Source organism: Ailuropoda melanoleuca, chromosome 7 (assembly GCF_002007445.2).
Source record: "Ailuropoda melanoleuca isolate Jingjing chromosome 7, ASM200744v2, whole genome shotgun sequence".
NCBI lineage: Eukaryota > Metazoa > Chordata > Mammalia > Carnivora > Ursidae > Ailuropoda > Ailuropoda melanoleuca.
Window position 1 is genome coordinate 60090847 of NC_048224.1, and position 17147 is coordinate 60107993.

Genomic DNA, 17147 nt, shown 5'->3' on the forward strand with positions numbered 1-17147 from the left:
CGCAGTGCGCGGCGCCCGCCCGCGCCCGCAGCGCCACCCCCCGTCTGGGGACCCGCGCGGGGTCCGCGGGGCGGGGCCTGTCTCTCAGCCGCCCCTCCATCGCCGCGGGCCTGGCGCCCGCTCCCGGGGTTGCCTGGCCCTGCGAGCCGCGTGTGGATCAGGACCCCCGCGTCGCCCCTTTTCAGTACGCCCCCATCCCGAGTCCTGCCTGGCCGACCCTGGGTTCTAGTCAAGTACCCCACCTCCAATTCTAGAAGGGAAATCCTGTTTTCCGAAGCCTGGGGCCTCACAATGCCAGAGGGAGGAAGGCAAGAGGAGTGGAGAGGTGGTCTCAGGAAAGCTGGTTCCCAGGACCCCACCCGGAGACTGCCATATGTCCCCCCCAGAAAGTCAGGGTCTCTGCTTGTCCTTCCACTCTGTCCCCAAGGCTCATCCCTCCAGCTCACGAGTGCACCCAGGTCGTGCTCAACAAAGAGGACGATGTGACCATGAGGGGTGAGCAAGATACCCGAGGAGTGGAGGGAAGGGAGGGACAGTAGTTGGGAGAAGGCTCCAAGGACAGGAATGCTGGGCAGATGGGTGTGGCAAGGTGTAGCAGAAGGTCAGACAGACAACTGGACAGGCCAGTGGGGCAGCCCACTGAGGACACACAGCCAGGGTGGGGTGGCCTTTTCCGGCATCCCATCAGGTCAGCACGTGCCCTGCTGTCACATATTTGTGTGCTGACCTGACCCCACCCAGCACAGAGGCCCCATTCCTTTCTGCTTCCTCCTCAAGCCCGGCTCCCCTAATTCCCTGGGATATACCCTCTGCCTGTGGGGAGCCCTCAGGTGAGAGAAAGGGCAGAGAACATGTTGACAACTACTGGGCAGGGGCCACAGCTGCCGGGGGGGGAGGGCGGGGGGCTCCACGGTGCCACCCCCTGACCTGCTCCAGCTACTACATGGCATGCTAGCATTCGCGTGACCAGCACCGGGCCCTGCGCCTGACCCTGGACAATCTCAGCCTCTTCCGGCCACAGCCCCTCTCCTCTGTACAGGCCCGACTACACCTGGCTATAGGCCTTGCCCGGGGGTCCTTCAGGGCAGCAGAGCCCAGAGAGGCCGCTGTTCCTGGTGAGGAAGCCCACACGGGCAAAACAGACCCGAGGCGCGAACCTGTGCCATGGGGGTACTTCGCCGCTGTGTGTGACCTCAGGCTAGTGTGTCTGGGGCTCAGTTTCCAAAGCCATTCAGCGAGAGAGGGTGTGGGATGGGCGCCGGTGAGCAGGTGCGCGGCAGGGTGGGCCGCGAGGGCCTTATGGGCCCTGACGTGAAGGTGCGGCAACACAGAGAGCCCCGGCCTCCAGTTCCGCTCAACTTCCCAGTGACCCGCTGGGCGCGCACCCAAGGAGGCACCAGCCACCAGGCCCCACCCCTTGCCCCGAGGCCCCGCCCCTGGGCAGGAGATCCCGCCCCGTGCAGGCGCGCCTCCCCGAGCCCGCCTAAGTCCGCGCTCGCTGAGCCGGAACCCCGCGCGTCAGAGCTGAGCGGCCCAGGCTGAGTTCTGGACCGTCCAAGGCCAGCAGAACCCGAACCGGGTCTTTAGAGAAACCTTTGAGCGCGGAGGCTTCTGGGGAATAAAGTTCTCACCGGCCTCCCCAGGCCTGTTGTGCGCATGCGCCAGCCTCCCCCTCGCAATAGGGGGCGGAGTCTGTTGGGGCAGTGGGCGGGGCTTTTTGAGCCTGCGCAATGAGCGTCTGCCATACACCTGCTAGGTCCCGGGCCCCAGGCCGACTTCCCTCCTCACCCAGTGCCACATCGATAGAACTCGTGTCCGGACCGGTCCGACTGGCCTCATGCAGGCCACCCTGGTCACCCTGGCCTCTGGGCCACGTCTGATTTTGTCCCGCCCTTCCTTGGGGGTTCCCTTGGGCACCAAGGATTGGGGGTGCAGGTCCTGGCCCCACCCTACTGCCCAGATCGCTCTGGGGAAGATCCCCAGGGCCGGGCCCAGCCCCAGGTGCTCGCAGCCACTGCCACCCCAACATATGACGACCCTGTGCGGCAGGTGCTACCGGCCACCTCACAGATGAAGGTGGGGGGAGGCGTGAGTTCCGAGGGTGGAGACGCTGGTGGGGTGGGAAACTCGTGGTCTCCGAGCCCACCAAGGAGAGAGAAGCTGCAGTTTCAGAAATGAGCCAGAAGGGACACCTGCGGGGCTCCGTCGGTGAAAGGTCTGCCTTCAGCTCAGGTCCTGCTCTCAGGGTCCTGGGACCGAGCCCCACCTCGGGCTCCCTGCTCAGCAGGGAGTCTGCCTCTCCTCTGCCTCTCACCCCGCTTGTGCGCTCTCTCTCTCTCTCAAATAAATAAAATATGAAAAGAAGAAAAAAAAAAAAAGAAATGAGCCAGAAGTGTCACTTGCCAGTGAAGCCCCGGTCATCGCCAATTGAGAGATCACTTGTAGCAAAGCTGTGTGAATCAAACTTTTTTATGGGTTGAAAAACGCAAACCTCCAAGCAGTCTGTGCTCTCAAACACCTTAGTCTCTGCCTGCCAGCTAGAGGCTTTGCTCAAAGTGAGGACCTCTGTCCTCTGCCTCAAAGCAGAGGCTTCGAGGTAAAGGAGTGACAGCCAGGGTTCCCCAGACCACCCGCAGGCAGGGAAGCTGAGGCTGACGTCAGACTTACCTCGTGCCTTCCTTCCTGGTGACTGCAGGTCTTTGGAGGGCTGAGGACGTGCCCCAGATGTGTGGAGGCTGAGTCACCCAGGCCATCAGTGCCCCTTTAGCCCCGGTGGGGGCCACCACCCACCAGAGAAGGAAGGGTGGGTGGCTGCTGTGCTGGACGAGCCAGGGCCTCCTGGGATCCTGGGAACCCCATCTTTGAGCTCCACCCCACGGCCCCGCCCCTCCCCAGGAGGGAAAAGGCAGCTAGCTGCCAGTTGCTTACCTCATAGGCACCGGGACCTGGCCCACAGGACGAGAGGGTAGACTGCTGCCATCACCACTCCAGGTGGGTCCTGGGCTGAGGGGCTTCCCTGCACTGGGGCTCAATCACGGGCACAGCCTCCCCAGCCCATTCGCAGCCCCAGCGCGGGGCACTGCCATGCAGGGAGGGCAGCTGGGAGACACTGGCCCTCACACTCAGCTCACCCCCATGCACAGGCGCGGACACACAGGCCTGGCTTCTCCGCGGGGTGGGTGCTTTCTTGGGCTGCAGCTGTTCCCCTCCCCTGAGCCAATATTGTCTCCTCTACCTGCCCCCGCCAGGCTGGGCCATGGACCCGCACGAGATGGTCGTCAAGAACCCATATGCCCAGGTCAGCATCCCCCGGGCTCATCTGCGGCCCGACCTGGGGCAGCAGCTGGAGGCGGCTTCCTCTTCCTGGGGGTCACAGCCTCTGCCTGCGGGGTCCTGCCCCTCAGAGCCCACCCGGCTCCTGCAGCCCACCAAGGAGGCCCCAGAGAGCAAGGGCGCCAAGGGGACCAAGGGGGCCACCCAGATCCAGGGCCAACAGGCCCGGCCACAGCCCGGCAACCCCTATGGTAGTGGGCAGCGGCCGGCAGGACTGACCTACACTGGCCGGCCGCCCATCGGGCGTGGTGATGACATCGCCCACCACTGCTGCTGCTGCGCTTGCTGCTCCTGCTGCCGCTGCCCTCGCTTCTGCCGCTGCCACAACCGCTGCTGCGTCGTCTCCTAGCCCGGCCCTGCCAGGCCGCGGGCGGCTGCAGGACCCCACCATGGCTCAGGCGGCCACGGCAGCGCCCACCCATTTGGGGCAGCCACTGACCATTGTCATGGGCGTTGGCCACTTCCCCCCCTGGACGGGAGCACCCACTTGCCAAGAAGGCCAACTGCCCAACTCCAGCCCCTTGCAAGAGAGCCTGGGCACCTGCCGTGATGGCAGCCCTGGGGACACCCTCGACCCCCTCCCTCGGGGCCCACGGCCCAGCAATAAAGCAGAGCGAGCTTTGTTGTGGTTGCTCCTCTTTACTGCTGCCCCCTTGAGGATGGTCCCGGGCTGGCCAACGGCACAGGCTCAGCCTCTGTGGGGTATTCAGGAATGGGGAGGGCACCCAGTGTTGCAGGCCTCAGGTCTGTCCAGAGGGATGGGGGTGCCCCTGCCCTGGCCCAGCCGGGCCTGGGTTCAAGCTGTCTTGCATTCCCTACGGCTGAGGCCAAGGCTGGGAGACAGGTCACGCAGTGGGTCAGACAGTAGGAGGATGCTATGCATGGAACCGGGGGGGGGGGGGGGGGGGGGTGGAGCCCCAGGAACGGCCTCCAGGAGGAGGGTCATGTTGGCAGGACCGTGGCGGGAGGGACTGGCTCTGGCAAGTTTCTGGGAGTGGGAGCCCTGGCGGCCAGCACCAGGCCCTGCCCATCCGTGAGTCACTGCCCTACCTCAGCGGGGGGGTTTTTCTGGTTCCTCGTGAAACGTCAGTTGCTCACCGTCTGCTGTGTGGCACCCAAGCCATGCTGCTCCTCTGCTGTCCTGCCTGCAGGGCCTGGACCTGCCGGACGAGAGAGCAGGAAAGGAGCTGGCCGGTGGGCCCCGCGGAGGACAGATCTCCCATCTGTCTGAGCAGAGTAAAGTGCCTGCCTGAGGGGGCGTGTGGGGAGCTAGGCTGCTTAACGCTGGTATCCCCTCACTGCTGGGGTGAGGCTGGGATGCCGGGGTGGGGACTGAGTGGTAAGACCCGCGCTGGGCACTCCGCCGTTTCCAGGGCCAGGCAGAGACAGCTGGAGCAGGCAGCTGAGCTGGCCTTGCAGGCTGGACGGGTCCCGGGGCCAGCCCTCCCCTAACCCAGGGTGACCGTCCACAAGGCAAGCCCTGTCTCTGGGCGTGGGTGGACAGGTCATTGGTCTCACTGTGCAGGCACTCAGGTGGGCCAGGTTGCTGGCCCCTGCGCCATGGCCTGCCTCCACAGAGGATGACCCCACCCCGGCCGCCCGCAGACACCTGTCGGACCAGTCAGGGAGGCTGTGGACTGCCAGGTGCTACGACTGAGGAGGAGCCCCTCTGGTTCTTGGCTTCCTCCCAGCTGAGCAGTGAGGGTCCCGATCCCATCCTGACCATTCTTGACACACCCCATTGTGCTGTGCCCACAGTCAGGGTCACCGTGCTGGCCCAGCGGCCACAGCCAGGCAGATGCGAGGGGGGGAGGTGGCCTCTACTGGGCGTGACCAGGGAGCCCCAGAGAGCTTCTGGGCAATCCCTGTGTGTGAGTGGGGATCTCCATACCTGTGCTGAGCACCTCCTTGGGACCTTGTGGGGCTGGCTGCTGCCCTGTAACGGGGGCACAACAGACCCAGACCAGGCAGGAGGAAGGTGCAGGGACAGATCGACATGGACACACGCACATTGTGGTTGAGCTTCAGAAGAGCAGGATCCCCCAGGGCTCTGAGCCGGTGAGGGTCCTGGCAGGTTACCTGGAAGGGGTGATGCTCGAGCTAAGAGTTGACGAAGCAACCCCCAGGTCAAGGCCAGAAGGCTTTCCTAGCATGACGTGGGGGAAGCATGAGAGTAGGGGTGGCGTGGAGGTGGGCCTGGTTCACCAGGGTGGGGAGAGGGACCCCACGCCTGCCTGGGGGACTGGTGGAGCTGGGTCCGGGCATGGGGGTGGGGGTGCCTTATCTCCTGCTGGGTTGGTGGTGCTAGTGGATCTAGTTGCAAGTGCTTTGTGGCTGAAAGGGGAACCCACACCTGCCTGCAGCCACCACCCGCCTCCCTGATGACTCGTCTGTGCTCGGCCAGTAATGCGAGCCCCAGGGAGGGAGGCGCAGGGCGCCCTGGGTCCCCCCGCCCCGAGCCCCCGGACAGCCTCTGGCTGGGCATAGCTGCCCAGTCGAGCGGATGCAGGTAAGGGAGTCCTCGGGCTTAGGCAGGCTGGGGAGTGGGGGGGCCTGGAGCTGAGCAAGGGGGTCAGGGAGAGGGACCAAACAGCGGGACAGGCTGCTGCCCAGCCGGCAGCCACAGGAGCCCAGGCTGTGCTCAGACCCTGTCGGCCACCACCCACCCTCTGCAGAGGCCCAGGACCCTGTCCTCTGGGGCAGACTCCTGGCGCCAGGGCCCAACCATGCACGATAGTCTCAGAGGCAGGCAGGGTGGGCTGCAGCTCCCCTGCACGCCTCCCCCAGGATGCTGCAGCCTGAGAGTCTCCGGGTCTCCGAGGAGGGGACAGCCGCTGGGTCCCGGCGCGGTGACTGCATCATCTGCTACTCAGCCTATGACCTCGCCGGCCACCTGCCACGCCGGCTGTACTGCGGCCACACCTTCTGCCAGGCGTGCGTGCGGCGGCTGGACGCTCCGGCCCCCGAGCAGCGCTGGATCCCCTGCCCACAGTGCCGCCAGAGCACACCCACACCCCGTGGAGGGGTGGCCATGCTGGACCTCGACCTGGCCGCCTTCCTAGCCGTGAAGGCTGAGCGGGAGCCGTCTCGTGTGGAGCCCCCTGCGCCCCCCAAAGGCGGCACTGCAATCACTCGGCAGCCAGCCAGGCTCTGTCCCACCTTGGGCGCCCAGCCCCACTTCCCCCAGGCCAGGTGCTGCTGCGGCTGCTGCTGGGACGCCCCTGGCAGTCCCGAGGTCTGAGTCCCGGCAGGCGAGCTGCTGCCCCCCGCATGTCCCTACCTCGGAACCTCCAGAGGCAGCACAGCCAGCCCAGAGCAGCCTGAGGGCCGAGCATCCCGCAGCCTGCCCTACACAGACTCCCCCAGACCGCAGCCTGAGCTTGGGGGCTGTGCCCCTGGCACTATGACACTCTGTGAGATGCGGGTGACCTCCTGCTTGTCTTGGCCAGGATTCCAGGGCCTCAAACTAGCCTGACCGTGTGCAGGGGGAGGGTGCTGCTGTCAGAGTCACCTGCAAGCCCAGCCCAGGCCTGGACTCAGCTCAGAGGATGCCTCCATGGCTCCGGCCGCAGGCCAGAGGGTCAGGGCCTGGCCAAGTCTATACCTGGTCATGCTGGAACCCGTCTCCCCTTCCCTGGAAAAAGTCTCAGAGTTGAGAGCCAGAGCAGGGACAGAGCCACCTCCTTCATCCTTGGCTTGTGAAGCATCCCTGTGAAGTTCACTCATTCAACAAAGTGCACTGAGCACCAACTGGGCCCTGGGCACTGTTCCCGGAGGGTCTCCTGCAGGCCCAAAGTCCCTGCCGTGACAGGTGTCTGGGGAGAGGGCCCTGGGCCGGGCTCGCTCTAGGACCAGAGAGGGTGGGGGCCTGCCTGAGGTTGCACAGCTCCGCAGAGCCACTCCCACACGAAGCCTTTTCCTGGCCCTCAGCTTCCTCCTGGCTCACAGGGGCCACCACACAGACCCTTCCAGGGGCCAGAGCAGGTGCTGCAGGCTATGGACACAGACACTCCCCCAAGTCAGGATGCAACATCCTCATCCCCATCCAGACAGGAGCTGTCACACGGTCACCCAGGAGCTTCTGGGAGGGACTGCTGAGCCTGCCCCAGGCGGTGGGTGCAGGACAGGGAGGGACAAGAAAATTTGCTGAGAGGACACTCAGGAACCTCCTCGCTCTCTGGGGCAAAGTCCCCCAGGCACACAGCGATTGGTGGGCGGCAGCTAGAGCAGGCTGCTGTGGCCAGCAGGCCCCCTGGGGAGACCAGGCCCAAGAGGGAGGGGGAGGAGCATGCCCCAGCAGGGGCAGCGGGAAGGGGGCTGACCCCAAGAGGCACCTCCAGCCATGGCGCCAGTCAGGGCCATGGTCCTGGGGGAGTGAACAGGGTGGGCTGAGTCTGGGTCCAGGTGGGGTGGGCAGTGGGCTGGGCAGGAGGGCGGCCCAGGGGATGGGTCCTGTCCCCCTCAGCTTGCAGATGGAGGTACAACACCCTCTACCGTTCCTGCCCACTGCTGGGGTTGAGCCCGCTGGGAGCACGGCTGGGCCCATCCCTGCCCTGAACCCGGATCTGAACTGGATGACTTCAGGGACTAGGGCCCTTCCCACCCACCTGGTGCAAAGGGCTTCCCTCCCGCCATCTGATGGGGTAGGGATGACCACAGTAAGGTCCGCAGAGCTTGAGGCCTCCAGGCCGACCAGCCAGAGCACCAGCATCCTGCCCTGCCCTGGGCGGGCAGCGTGCAGTGACTGGTCACCTCGCACAGGCGTCCACTCATGGAAGTCCTGCACGACGGAGCCCTGGCCTGGCTCAGGGCCCGTGCAGGGAGAAGCCCCACTCTAAGAGGGCTGGGCCGGGGGCCTGGAGCACCTGCCCCAGGGTGATAGTGGAACCGCACAAGGCAGGCACCTGGGGTTACGACAGGTACCCCTCGGGGCCCTCGACTCCTGGGTAAACATTAATGGGGCTCAGTACACAGCAGGTCATGTGTGCGCTCAGCAGATCTTTGACCGGCAGTCGCTCCCGCCCTGTGTCTCCTCCCCGCAGGTGCCCCCTCACTACCCTCACAGGTAGGAGCTTCTAGAACCAGGTGGGGGCCCGGGGACGCCAGGACGAGGGCTGGGTGACCTCCTGGCCCAGGGCTTAGGCCCCACCCTGAGCCTCCCCAAGCCGAAGACGAAAGACAGGAGGGAGGGGTGACAGAAAGCTGCCCAGGACCTGGACCCTGGGGGCTGGGAGGGAGCTGGGGGAGAAGACCAGAGAGGGGATCCAGACACAGAGGGTTGAAGAGAGGAGCCTTGGGGGGGGTGGGGGCCCCCAAACCCCTTGCCCTGCCCCCATCACTGGGGGTGCGGCCCTTATCAAGTGGAGACGTCACCGTTTGGTATCAAATGCCAAAGTCTAAGCTGGGGCCATCTGCAGTGTCCCGATGACACCTGAGAGGAAGGTTGCTGGGTTCCCTGCTCCTAGGCACTTCCGGCACCCGGCACCCTGTGCCCTGGGCCACCCACCAAGTCTTCTTCCAGTCAGGACCAACAAGGGAGCCAGGGAGCCAGGGCCCCCTCGACTCTGCCCCCGAAACTGGACTGGGCTCGCCTGACAACTGCGTGAGGTCACTGTAGCCATCCCCCCGTAGACGAAGGAAGCGGGAAGTCTCCAAGGCCAGCAGGGGGTGGGGAGAGAAGATAGATCCTGGGTTAGAGGACCCCAGGAGGACCTGGTGGGGCAGGGGGAGGACACATGTCTGACCTACCTTTCCCCCCAGCAGATCCAGGCTTGGGCCTGGGTCTGTCCCTGCCAGAAATCCATGCCGAATTCCCTCACGGGTGGCCAGGTCCCCCCCCTTACTCTGGACACAGTTGGCCTGGTGGACCGGAGTCCGGGAAATGCAGGTACCCGGAGCCCCGGGGCACCAGGCCTCAGCCTGCCTCTCTGCCTACCCATCCAGCCCCTGATCCGTCGCTCCGTGTAAGTGGGGAGGGGGCTCCCGCCCATCTTCTGGAGAGCTCACAGGGGCTCGTGACAATTCTGGTCAGGGCCAGACAAGCTGGAGGCCCCCTTTCCTCTCTGCTTCCTGTTCCTGCCTCTTACCCCAAACCCCTCTACCATAGTCCCCTCCACACCCTCTCGCCCCCACGTGAGAGTATCCTTGGCCCTCCTTCACCTTGGCTCCTGCAGGGACCCCCAGTTCTGCCCCAGTCTTGGAAGAGGGGGAAATGGACCCCTGGGCCCTCCCTCAGCTGAAGGACACTGGCCAGTCCTGGAAAGGTAGGTCTGGAGGTGCTGGGGAACTGACCAAATGGGGTTCTGACTCCCCAGGGTCTGAGTGTGGAGAGGGTCCCTGGGGAGAGAGAGCAGGAAAGAGGTTTGCCTCAACAAACCTGTCATGAAACCTGTCATGCAGACCAGCACCCCACGGATCCTTGTCCCTCAGCTCTGCTGCCTGTTGTTTCTAGAGATGAGAGTCACCCCCTGCCCAGCCTGCCCCTCCTTCTCCCTCCTAACGACCATTAGGTTTCAGGGAGGTCCCAGGGGCAGCTGGCTTGGCCATTCTGCAAAGGAACAGAGGAGGGACCCAGACCCTGCCCTGGGGCACAAGGAGGCAGACCCAGGCCCTGCCCTGTGCAGGGACTAAGAAGGGGGGCCCAGTCCCTGCCCTGGAAGGAGACAGAGGAAGGGAACTGGGAGGGGTGCCAGGCAGGGCAGGGCTGGGTGGGGGCTGGCTGAGGAGAGCCCTGCCCTGTGTTCTCAGAGCTCAGCGTGGCTGGAAGGGTGCTCTGGGTGGTCACTGGCTTCCTCAAGGCCTGTGGGCTCCTGGGAAACCTCTACCTTTTCATCTGCTCCCTGGACATCCTCAGCTCAGCCTTCCAGCTGCTGAGCGGTGAGTGACCAGGGGTCTGGGGTGGGGTGGGCAGCCAGCCCTGCATAGTCTCAGTGCACCTCTCTCTGGACATAGGCAAAATGACTGGAGACATCTTCAAGGACAACGTGGTGCTGTCCAACCCTGTGGCTGGACTGGTCATCGGTGTGCTGGTCACAGTTCTTGTACAGAGTTCCAGCACGTCCTCCTCCATCGTGGTCAGCATGGTGGCCTCCAAATGTGAGTGTCCCGCCTCCCCCCCGGGCTGGTGGTGGGTGGGCAGAGTATGGGGGGGCTCATGCAGCGCCCCCACAGTGCTGACCGTCCAGGCGTGTGTGCCCATCATCATGGGCGTCAACGTGGGCACGTCCATCACCAGCACCCTGGTCTCGATGGCACAGTCAGGGGACCGGGATGAGTTTCGGAGGTGAGTGGGGGGAGGGGAGGGCCGGGGCAGCAAGCAAGGCCCCAGCTGAGGCCACCGACCACTCTGCTCCACGCGGCAGGGCCTTTGGCGGCTCGGCCGTACACGGCATCTTCAACTGGCTCACGGTGCTGATCCTGTTGCCGCTGGAGAGCGCCACGGCCCTGCTGGAGAGGCTCAGCGCCCTGGCTCTGGGAGCCGGCAGCCTGCGGCCCGGGGGGCGAGCGCCCGACATCCTCAAGGTGCTCACGAAGCCTCTCACACAGCTCATCGTGCAGGTGAGGACGGCCGCGGCCCCGGGTGGGGGGGGGCTCTGTGCCTGTGCGGCTGGGAGTGCTGTGGCCCTGGGGGGGGGCTGCGCTGGCCGGGGGAGGGCACCGTGGGCTGGGCTGCGGGCATCTGCGTCCCAGGTGAGCCCTGAGGGTCCAGTACACGGTCACAACCCCTCTGTCCCCCAGCTGGACACTGATAGGATTGCAAGCAGTGCCACAGGGAACGCCACCAACAGCAGCCTCATTAAGCGATGGTGCGGCACCAGGGAGGTGATGGTGAGGTGCCTGGGACCCCAGCCTCTGACCTGCCGAACTACTCAGGCCGCCGGCCCTGAGCCCGTCCTGAGCCTGCCCTGCCTCGCCTCCCCAGACTTCGGGGAACAGCAGCGGCTGCGGATCGACCGGCTCCGGCCCCTGCCCTGACAGCAACAGCTCTACTGTGCTGCAGCAGCTGCCCTGTGAGGCCCCCAGCCCCCCCAGCCCGTCCCTGTCCCCCGCCTGCCCCTGGAGCTGCTCTGGGCTCACCGCCCCCGCCCCGCCCCCAGGCCACCACCTGTTTGTGGGGACGGCGCTCACGGACCTGGCCGTGGGCTTCATCCTGCTGGCGGCCTCCCTGCTCCTGCTCTGCACCTGCCTCATGCTCATCGTCAAGCTGCTCAACTCTGTGCTGCGCGGCCGCGTGGCCCAGGCCGTGAGGAAGGTCATCAATGCTGGTGCGGCCAGACCGGGGACACGGGGACGCGGGCTGGGGGGCAGCCGGACAGAGGATGACCCAACCCCCCCCCCCGCAGACTTCCCCTCCCCGTTGGGCTGGCTCAGCGGCTACCTGGCGGTCCTCGTGGGCGCCGGCCTGACCTTTGTGCTTCAGAGCAGCAGTGTCTTTACAGCAGCCATCGTGCCGCTCATGGGTGAGCGCGGGGCACAGGCCCAGGGCTCTGGGCCACGGGGCAAGAGCTCAGGCCTCAGTGCTGACCCCTGGCTCCCCCAGGGGTCGGGGTGATCGGCCTGGAGCGGGCGTACCCTCTCTTCCTGGGCTCCAACGTCGGCACCACCACCACAGCCCTGCTGGCCGCCCTGGCCAGTCCTGCGGACATGCTGCTCAGTGCCCTCCAGGTACCACCCTCCCTCGCCTCCTCCTGGCCCCCCAACCCCTCCCACTCTCACCCCCGGCCTGGGCCTTCCCCTTGGGCTCAGTTCCTTCCTGTCCAGCCCCACGTCCAGCTTGGCCATGGCCCAGACTCTCCCGGGACCCACCTCTGGCTGCCCGATCAGACCTGCAGCCTCCTTGAACCCTAGGGATCCTTTGGACATCTCTTGGACCTCCAGCCCCACTCTTCCTCTCCTGGGACCAGGTCATTTCGAGGACCCTATGGTCTTGGGGTACCTGCTCTTCCTTTCTGGCAGCCCCTGCCCAAACAACCTTGAGGAATCCTTGCCCTCCACCCCCACCCCTGTGCTGCTAGCTGCATTCCTTCAAGGCATCCTGGCCCTGGGGACCTCAGCCCCTCTATTCCACCACCTCTGGGGTGCACCCTCCCCTCAACAGCCATCTAAACCCAACAGGTCCTTACCTGTTGGGGCTGCCGTCTTCCTGCCAAAGCCCTGCCTCACCTGTGCCGGGTGCTCCAAGCTGCCCTTGCCCACAATTCCGCCTCCAGGATACCTCCTTCTGGTTCCCTAGCTCTGTGCCCCACACCCAGTCCCATTCAGTCTTGCTAATTCCAGCTCTAAGTCACCCTTTCTGTGGTCCGCTGCCCTGGCTTGAGTTCCTGCCTAGGTGTCCAGACAGGTACAGCTCCTGAAAGCCCAGATCTTGCTGGGCTTCTGCTCACAAGCCCTGCCTACCACCCTCCTGCATTTTTGCTTCTGCTCGGTCCACTCAGACCTTCTCAGTGCAGGGCCCTGGTCCATCCCCTCCAGGAAGCTCTCCGGATTGCATGTTCCACACCGACTCCTCAAGGCCAGCAGCCCCTGGAGGGCCTATGTTCCCCGCACATGTGGCCCTGCACCTCCTCCCCACAGCAGCCAGGCCAGAGCCCAGGACTGGGTGGCCAAGCCCACTCACGGATAAGCAGGAGTGGGGTCACTAGGCATGAGGTGTGGGCAAGCTAAGCTGGCCCAGGGGAGCAGACCCATGTGGTCACTGGTGGTGTAGTTACCACTCCAGGATGCTAGACTGAGCTCCCAACCGTGAAGCATGTTGGGTAGGGAGTGGGGTGGTACTGGAGAAGCAGACCCATATCTGGCTGGAACCTGCCCTTCTAGGTGGCCCGTTGTGGCCGACAAGCGGACCCCAAACAGGCTTCAGACTTAGTATCCTTTTTGCTGGGGCAGGGGCAGGGGGTGGGGAGGAGGAAGAGGAGCAGGTGTCCTGGGTGGCCTCAGGGGACCTGTGTGCCATTGCGCCAGGCTCCTAACCCCTGCCTGCCCCCTGGACCTCTAGGTTGCCCTCATCCACTTCTTCTTCAACGTGGCCGGCATCCTGCTGTGGTACGTGGTGCCCATCCTGCGGCTGCCCATCCCGTTGGCCAAGCGCTTCGGGGACCTGACCGCCAAGTACCGCTGGGTGGCCGTTGCCTATTTGCTGCTCAGCTTCCTGCTGCTGCCCCTGGCTGCCTTTGGGCTCTCCCTGGCAGGGAGCACGGTGCTGGCCGCAGTCGGGGGACCCCTGGTGGGGCTGGGGCTCCTCATCACCCTCATCAGCGTCCTGCAGCGGCACCGGCCGGCCTGGCTGCCCCGCCGTCTGCGGTCCTGGGCCTGGCTCCCACTCTGGCTCCATTCTCTGGAGCCCTGGGACCGCCTGGTCAGCCGCTGCTGCCCCTGCAGGGTCTGCAGCCCCCCTCGGGCCGCTGCCAAGGAGGCCCACTGCTATGAGAACCCTGAGGTCCTGGCCTCCCAGCAGTTGTGAAGGGGGTACCAGCACTTCACTGACTCCTGGGTGCCCTGGGGGATCCCCGTAGCAGAAGGCCTCGGAGTCACCTGGCTTGCCTTCTTTGCAAATAAACAAGGCTATGACCCAGGTGTGAGTGGTCTTCACTGCGCTGCCTGCAGAGGGCCCCCGACTGGGCCCCGAGGCGGACTAGCTGTCCCCCAGGTAACACTCAGGACCGACTGAGGCCGAGTGGGTGCAGGCATGCAGCTAACCCCGGAGTTCCAGGCTGTAACTCTGCTTCTCTCCCGAGTCCCTGGGGACAGAAGGTGCCAAGCGGCAGCCAGCCTGGAGCGTGGAGATATCCTTCAGAAAGAATCTGCGGCTGGACGTGGCTGGGACCCTTCACCCTGGGTGAAGGAGGGAGGAGCCGCCGGCTCCCACGCCCCACCACCTGCAGAGGACGCATGCTACGAGCCAGGTGGTGCTGGTGGCCCCTCCGGGGGCCGGCCTCACGGGTCCCACAGGGCCCAGGGAATGCGGAGGGGAGGCGTGAGGACCTGGAGGCCCCAGGCCCCCCACCCCCCGCTGTACTGACCCCCCTCCCCGCAATGGGCGAGGCGCAGGGCAGTGTCCAGGTGAGACACAGGCATACGGCTGCCATGGGCCAGCAGAACAGGTACTCAGCGCCCCCCACCCCAGCAAGACCCACCAGGAAGCGGGTCCTGCCGGCCACCCCTAGAGCTGCCCGCACCTGGAGCCCGTGCCACCATGCCACCCCAAACCCCTCAGCCGTGAGGCGGACGAAGGTCAGGTGAGGGAGGGTGCACCCCGCCATGGGGAGGGGTAGGGACTCCTGCCCAGCCCCCGCCCCTCCCCATGGCAGTAAGTCATGTCTGCCTGCCAGCGGGTAAGGAAACTGCCCCCTTCCAGCCCAGGGCTTCCCACAACACGCCTTCCCCAAAATACCATGGGGAGAAAAGAAAGCTTCTTCAGTAAGATTCAGTCTGCCGCCCAGACCTTATGCGCTGAGGGGCACACACCCACAGACCAGAGGTGGAGGGGACCTGGGCAGGGGTTTGGCTCGCCCCAGTTCTCAGTATGCTGCTGTGGGCAGTAACCTCCTTATCCAGGGAATGCTGCCTCCTCCCCAGCCCTCCAGGTTCGCCCACCAGACCCAGTGTGGGGAGAGGAGGCCTGGGGCGCTCCAGGGCCAATGCTTGCCCCTGGTCCTGCCCTCAGTCCCCTCAGCCCCCCCCCATCCCTCTGCTCCTCTCAGTGCCCTCCCTCTTCATGTTCCCTGTCCCCCCTAAACAAGCTTCCAGGCCTCCTAGGCCTGGGGCTCGCTGCCCACCAAGGGTGGTAGCTGCCTGTCTGCAGCTCATGGGAGCACGACCCCGGGGGCCGGCTCATACACTCCAGCTTGCCCCCACCAAACTGACTTCTATGACCTCAGGATGCTCCTAGGGGTGGACATCAGCCTCACGCTCCCTTTGATGAAAGTTCCCTGAGGTGGGGCTGGGCCTGGATAGCTCCCTGGGGAGACAGGTGCGGTGCTTTCCCTCCCTACAGTGGGGACACAGAGAGAAGGGAAGAAAGTACTCCATGCACCCCTCCTTCCGGGGCGGGTGAGGCCGCCCACAAAGGCCGACTGCGGGTCCTTTGAGGCCGTGAACGACTGTCTGCCTGCTGCCCCTGCCTGGCGGTAAGGCACCCTCCCGCTGGGACCATGGCCACGAGTAAACAGAGCCTTCATTTGTGGATGCCGCCAACAGCTGCAGGCTGGGGCAGGAGGGCCCGGCGCCCAGCACTCCCACGGCCCCTGCCCAGGCTTCCCTGCATGTCTGGCCCTTTCTGCCCTGCATCCCTCCTCGCCACAGACACCCACTGGGCCCGGGCCACTGGGGCTGGCCCTCCTGCTCCATGCACTGCCCCATGCAGGCCCACCTCTCCACAGTGTGGCAGGAACACCCTTGGCTCAGGGTGGGGTTCTGTAGGGCCTCCCCCAACCAGCCCTGTACGGCAGCAGCCACCGTGCTCCTTGGGCTCACCCCTGAGGGCCACAGGGAGACGTCCATGGTCTTGTTCTCAGTGTCCATCTCCCTGAGGCCATGGGAGGGTCAAAGTGGACAACCTGGTGTCTCAGAGCTCTGGGGCTCACACCCGGGCAGAAAGTGGGGATCTCAGGTCACAGAGCTGGGGGTAGGGGATGAGCAGTGGCGGCTTTGACAAAAGCCTCATTGACTCACTGGGGGAAACATCCGAGCTTCTCGCTTTCTCACCGGATTGATTAGTGGATTTATGACTGCCGCAGAGCCTTGGCCTTGCCGGCTGCCCCTTGGGCGGCTAAGCTAACTTTGCAGGGCGCAGTGAGGAAAACAGGATGCCGTGCACACGCTGAGCCTGGAAGACCCGCGGGCCACAGCAGCGAGGCCCACCTTCCGGCACAGGTATGCGGGGGAGGGGGCCGGCTCCCTACGGGCAGGGCCGAACCACTGGCACTCTGCCGTGCTGACTCACCCTCCAGGCCAGGACTGCGGTCCGGGAGCAGCGCGGCGGCAGACCACTCTCCCAGGGATGGACATGCTAATCTCTACGCCAGCCGCTGCTTGTCCCAACGATTTCATCCACAGATTCGGGTTCGGACGTCGCATTCCATTATACGTTTTAGGGCCGCGTGTGTGCCGTAACACCGCAGTACTAAGTGTGGTACGGTACTATCTGAAGAGAGTGCCTTCCTTTTAGGGAAAAACAGAACCACGTATTGCCCCCAACACCCATGGGGTAAAAAGCTCACGGAGAAAACTGCAATCTAGAGAGGCTCCAGGGGCCAGTAAGGGACACCGTTCGAGGGAGACCCAAGGGCGTGACCGAGTCGTTTGAAAATGTTAACAACACACACCGCAAGTGCGATTTTTAAAGCGTGGGATTGAAGGTGCGACCACAGGTCACTTAACCGCTTTTCGTTCATAGACTTTCCCCCTCCGAACATCAGGGAAAAGCCAAAGCGTCTGCCAGCGCAGGTATGGCTGCGGTAGCGGGGGCAGGGAGCCCGCGGGTCGGGGTCGGGGGCCCGCCCGCGTCTCCACGCAGCTCCGCGTTTCTGGGGCCGAGGCGCCAGGCGACCGGCGCGGGGCCAGCGCCGTCTCCACAACAAGTGCGCGGCAGCCCGGCCGGCCCCGCCCTCCCCGCCCCTCTCCAGGCCCCGGGGGCAGCGGCCCCACGTGCTCCCTCACCTGACCGCCACCGGGGGCGGGCGTACGGGCCGGGGAGGGCAGCAGGCCGCCCCCTCCTCCGCGCCGAGACCCCTCGTTTCGTGCCCCCAGGTCCCCGGCAGCCGCCCGGGAGAAGGCGCTCCGGCGGGCCGGGCCCGCGCGCTCGCCCCCCGGGGCTG

General features: G+C 65.2%; 3 protein-coding genes across 4 annotated transcripts; all 3 read left to right on the top strand.

Moving 5' to 3' along the window:
• Window positions 1–2742: 2742 nt before the first annotated feature.
• On the top strand, window positions 2743–3682 carry CYSRT1 (cysteine rich tail 1). The gene is made up of 2 exons (XM_034664878.1): window positions 2743–2991; window positions 3249–3682. The coding sequence occupies exon 2, from the start codon at window positions 3257–3259 to the stop codon at window positions 3680–3682; it is 426 nt and encodes a 141-aa protein (XP_034520769.1). The 5' UTR covers window positions 2743–2991; window positions 3249–3256.
• A 1098-nt stretch (window positions 3683–4780) lies between these two features.
• On the top strand, window positions 4781–6894 carry RNF224 (ring finger protein 224). Its single transcript, XM_034664876.1, has 2 exons — window positions 4781–5842; window positions 6121–6894. The coding sequence occupies exons 1-2, from the start codon at window positions 5715–5717 to the stop codon at window positions 6572–6574; spliced, it is 582 nt and encodes a 193-aa protein (XP_034520767.1). The 5' UTR covers window positions 4781–5714; the 3' UTR covers window positions 6575–6894.
• A 2078-nt stretch (window positions 6895–8972) lies between these two features.
• Window positions 8973–13792, top strand: SLC34A3 (solute carrier family 34 member 3). 2 transcript variants are annotated; one of them, XM_002926122.3, is made up of 12 exons: window positions 8973–9220; window positions 9507–9596; window positions 10081–10209; window positions 10285–10428; window positions 10504–10615; window positions 10695–10890; window positions 11071–11160; window positions 11255–11342; window positions 11430–11597; window positions 11676–11792; window positions 11873–11997; window positions 13328–13792. In XM_002926122.3, exons 1-12 carry the CDS (start codon window positions 9136–9138, stop codon window positions 13790–13792), a joined length of 1809 nt encoding a protein of 602 aa, XP_002926168.1. In that variant the 5' UTR covers window positions 8973–9135. The 2 variants fall into 2 exon arrangements, with proteins under 2 accessions (XP_002926168.1, XP_034520766.1); XM_034664875.1 differs by having other exon boundaries at window positions 8973–9596; window positions 10187–10209.
• Window positions 13793–17147: the final 3355 nt, after the last annotated feature.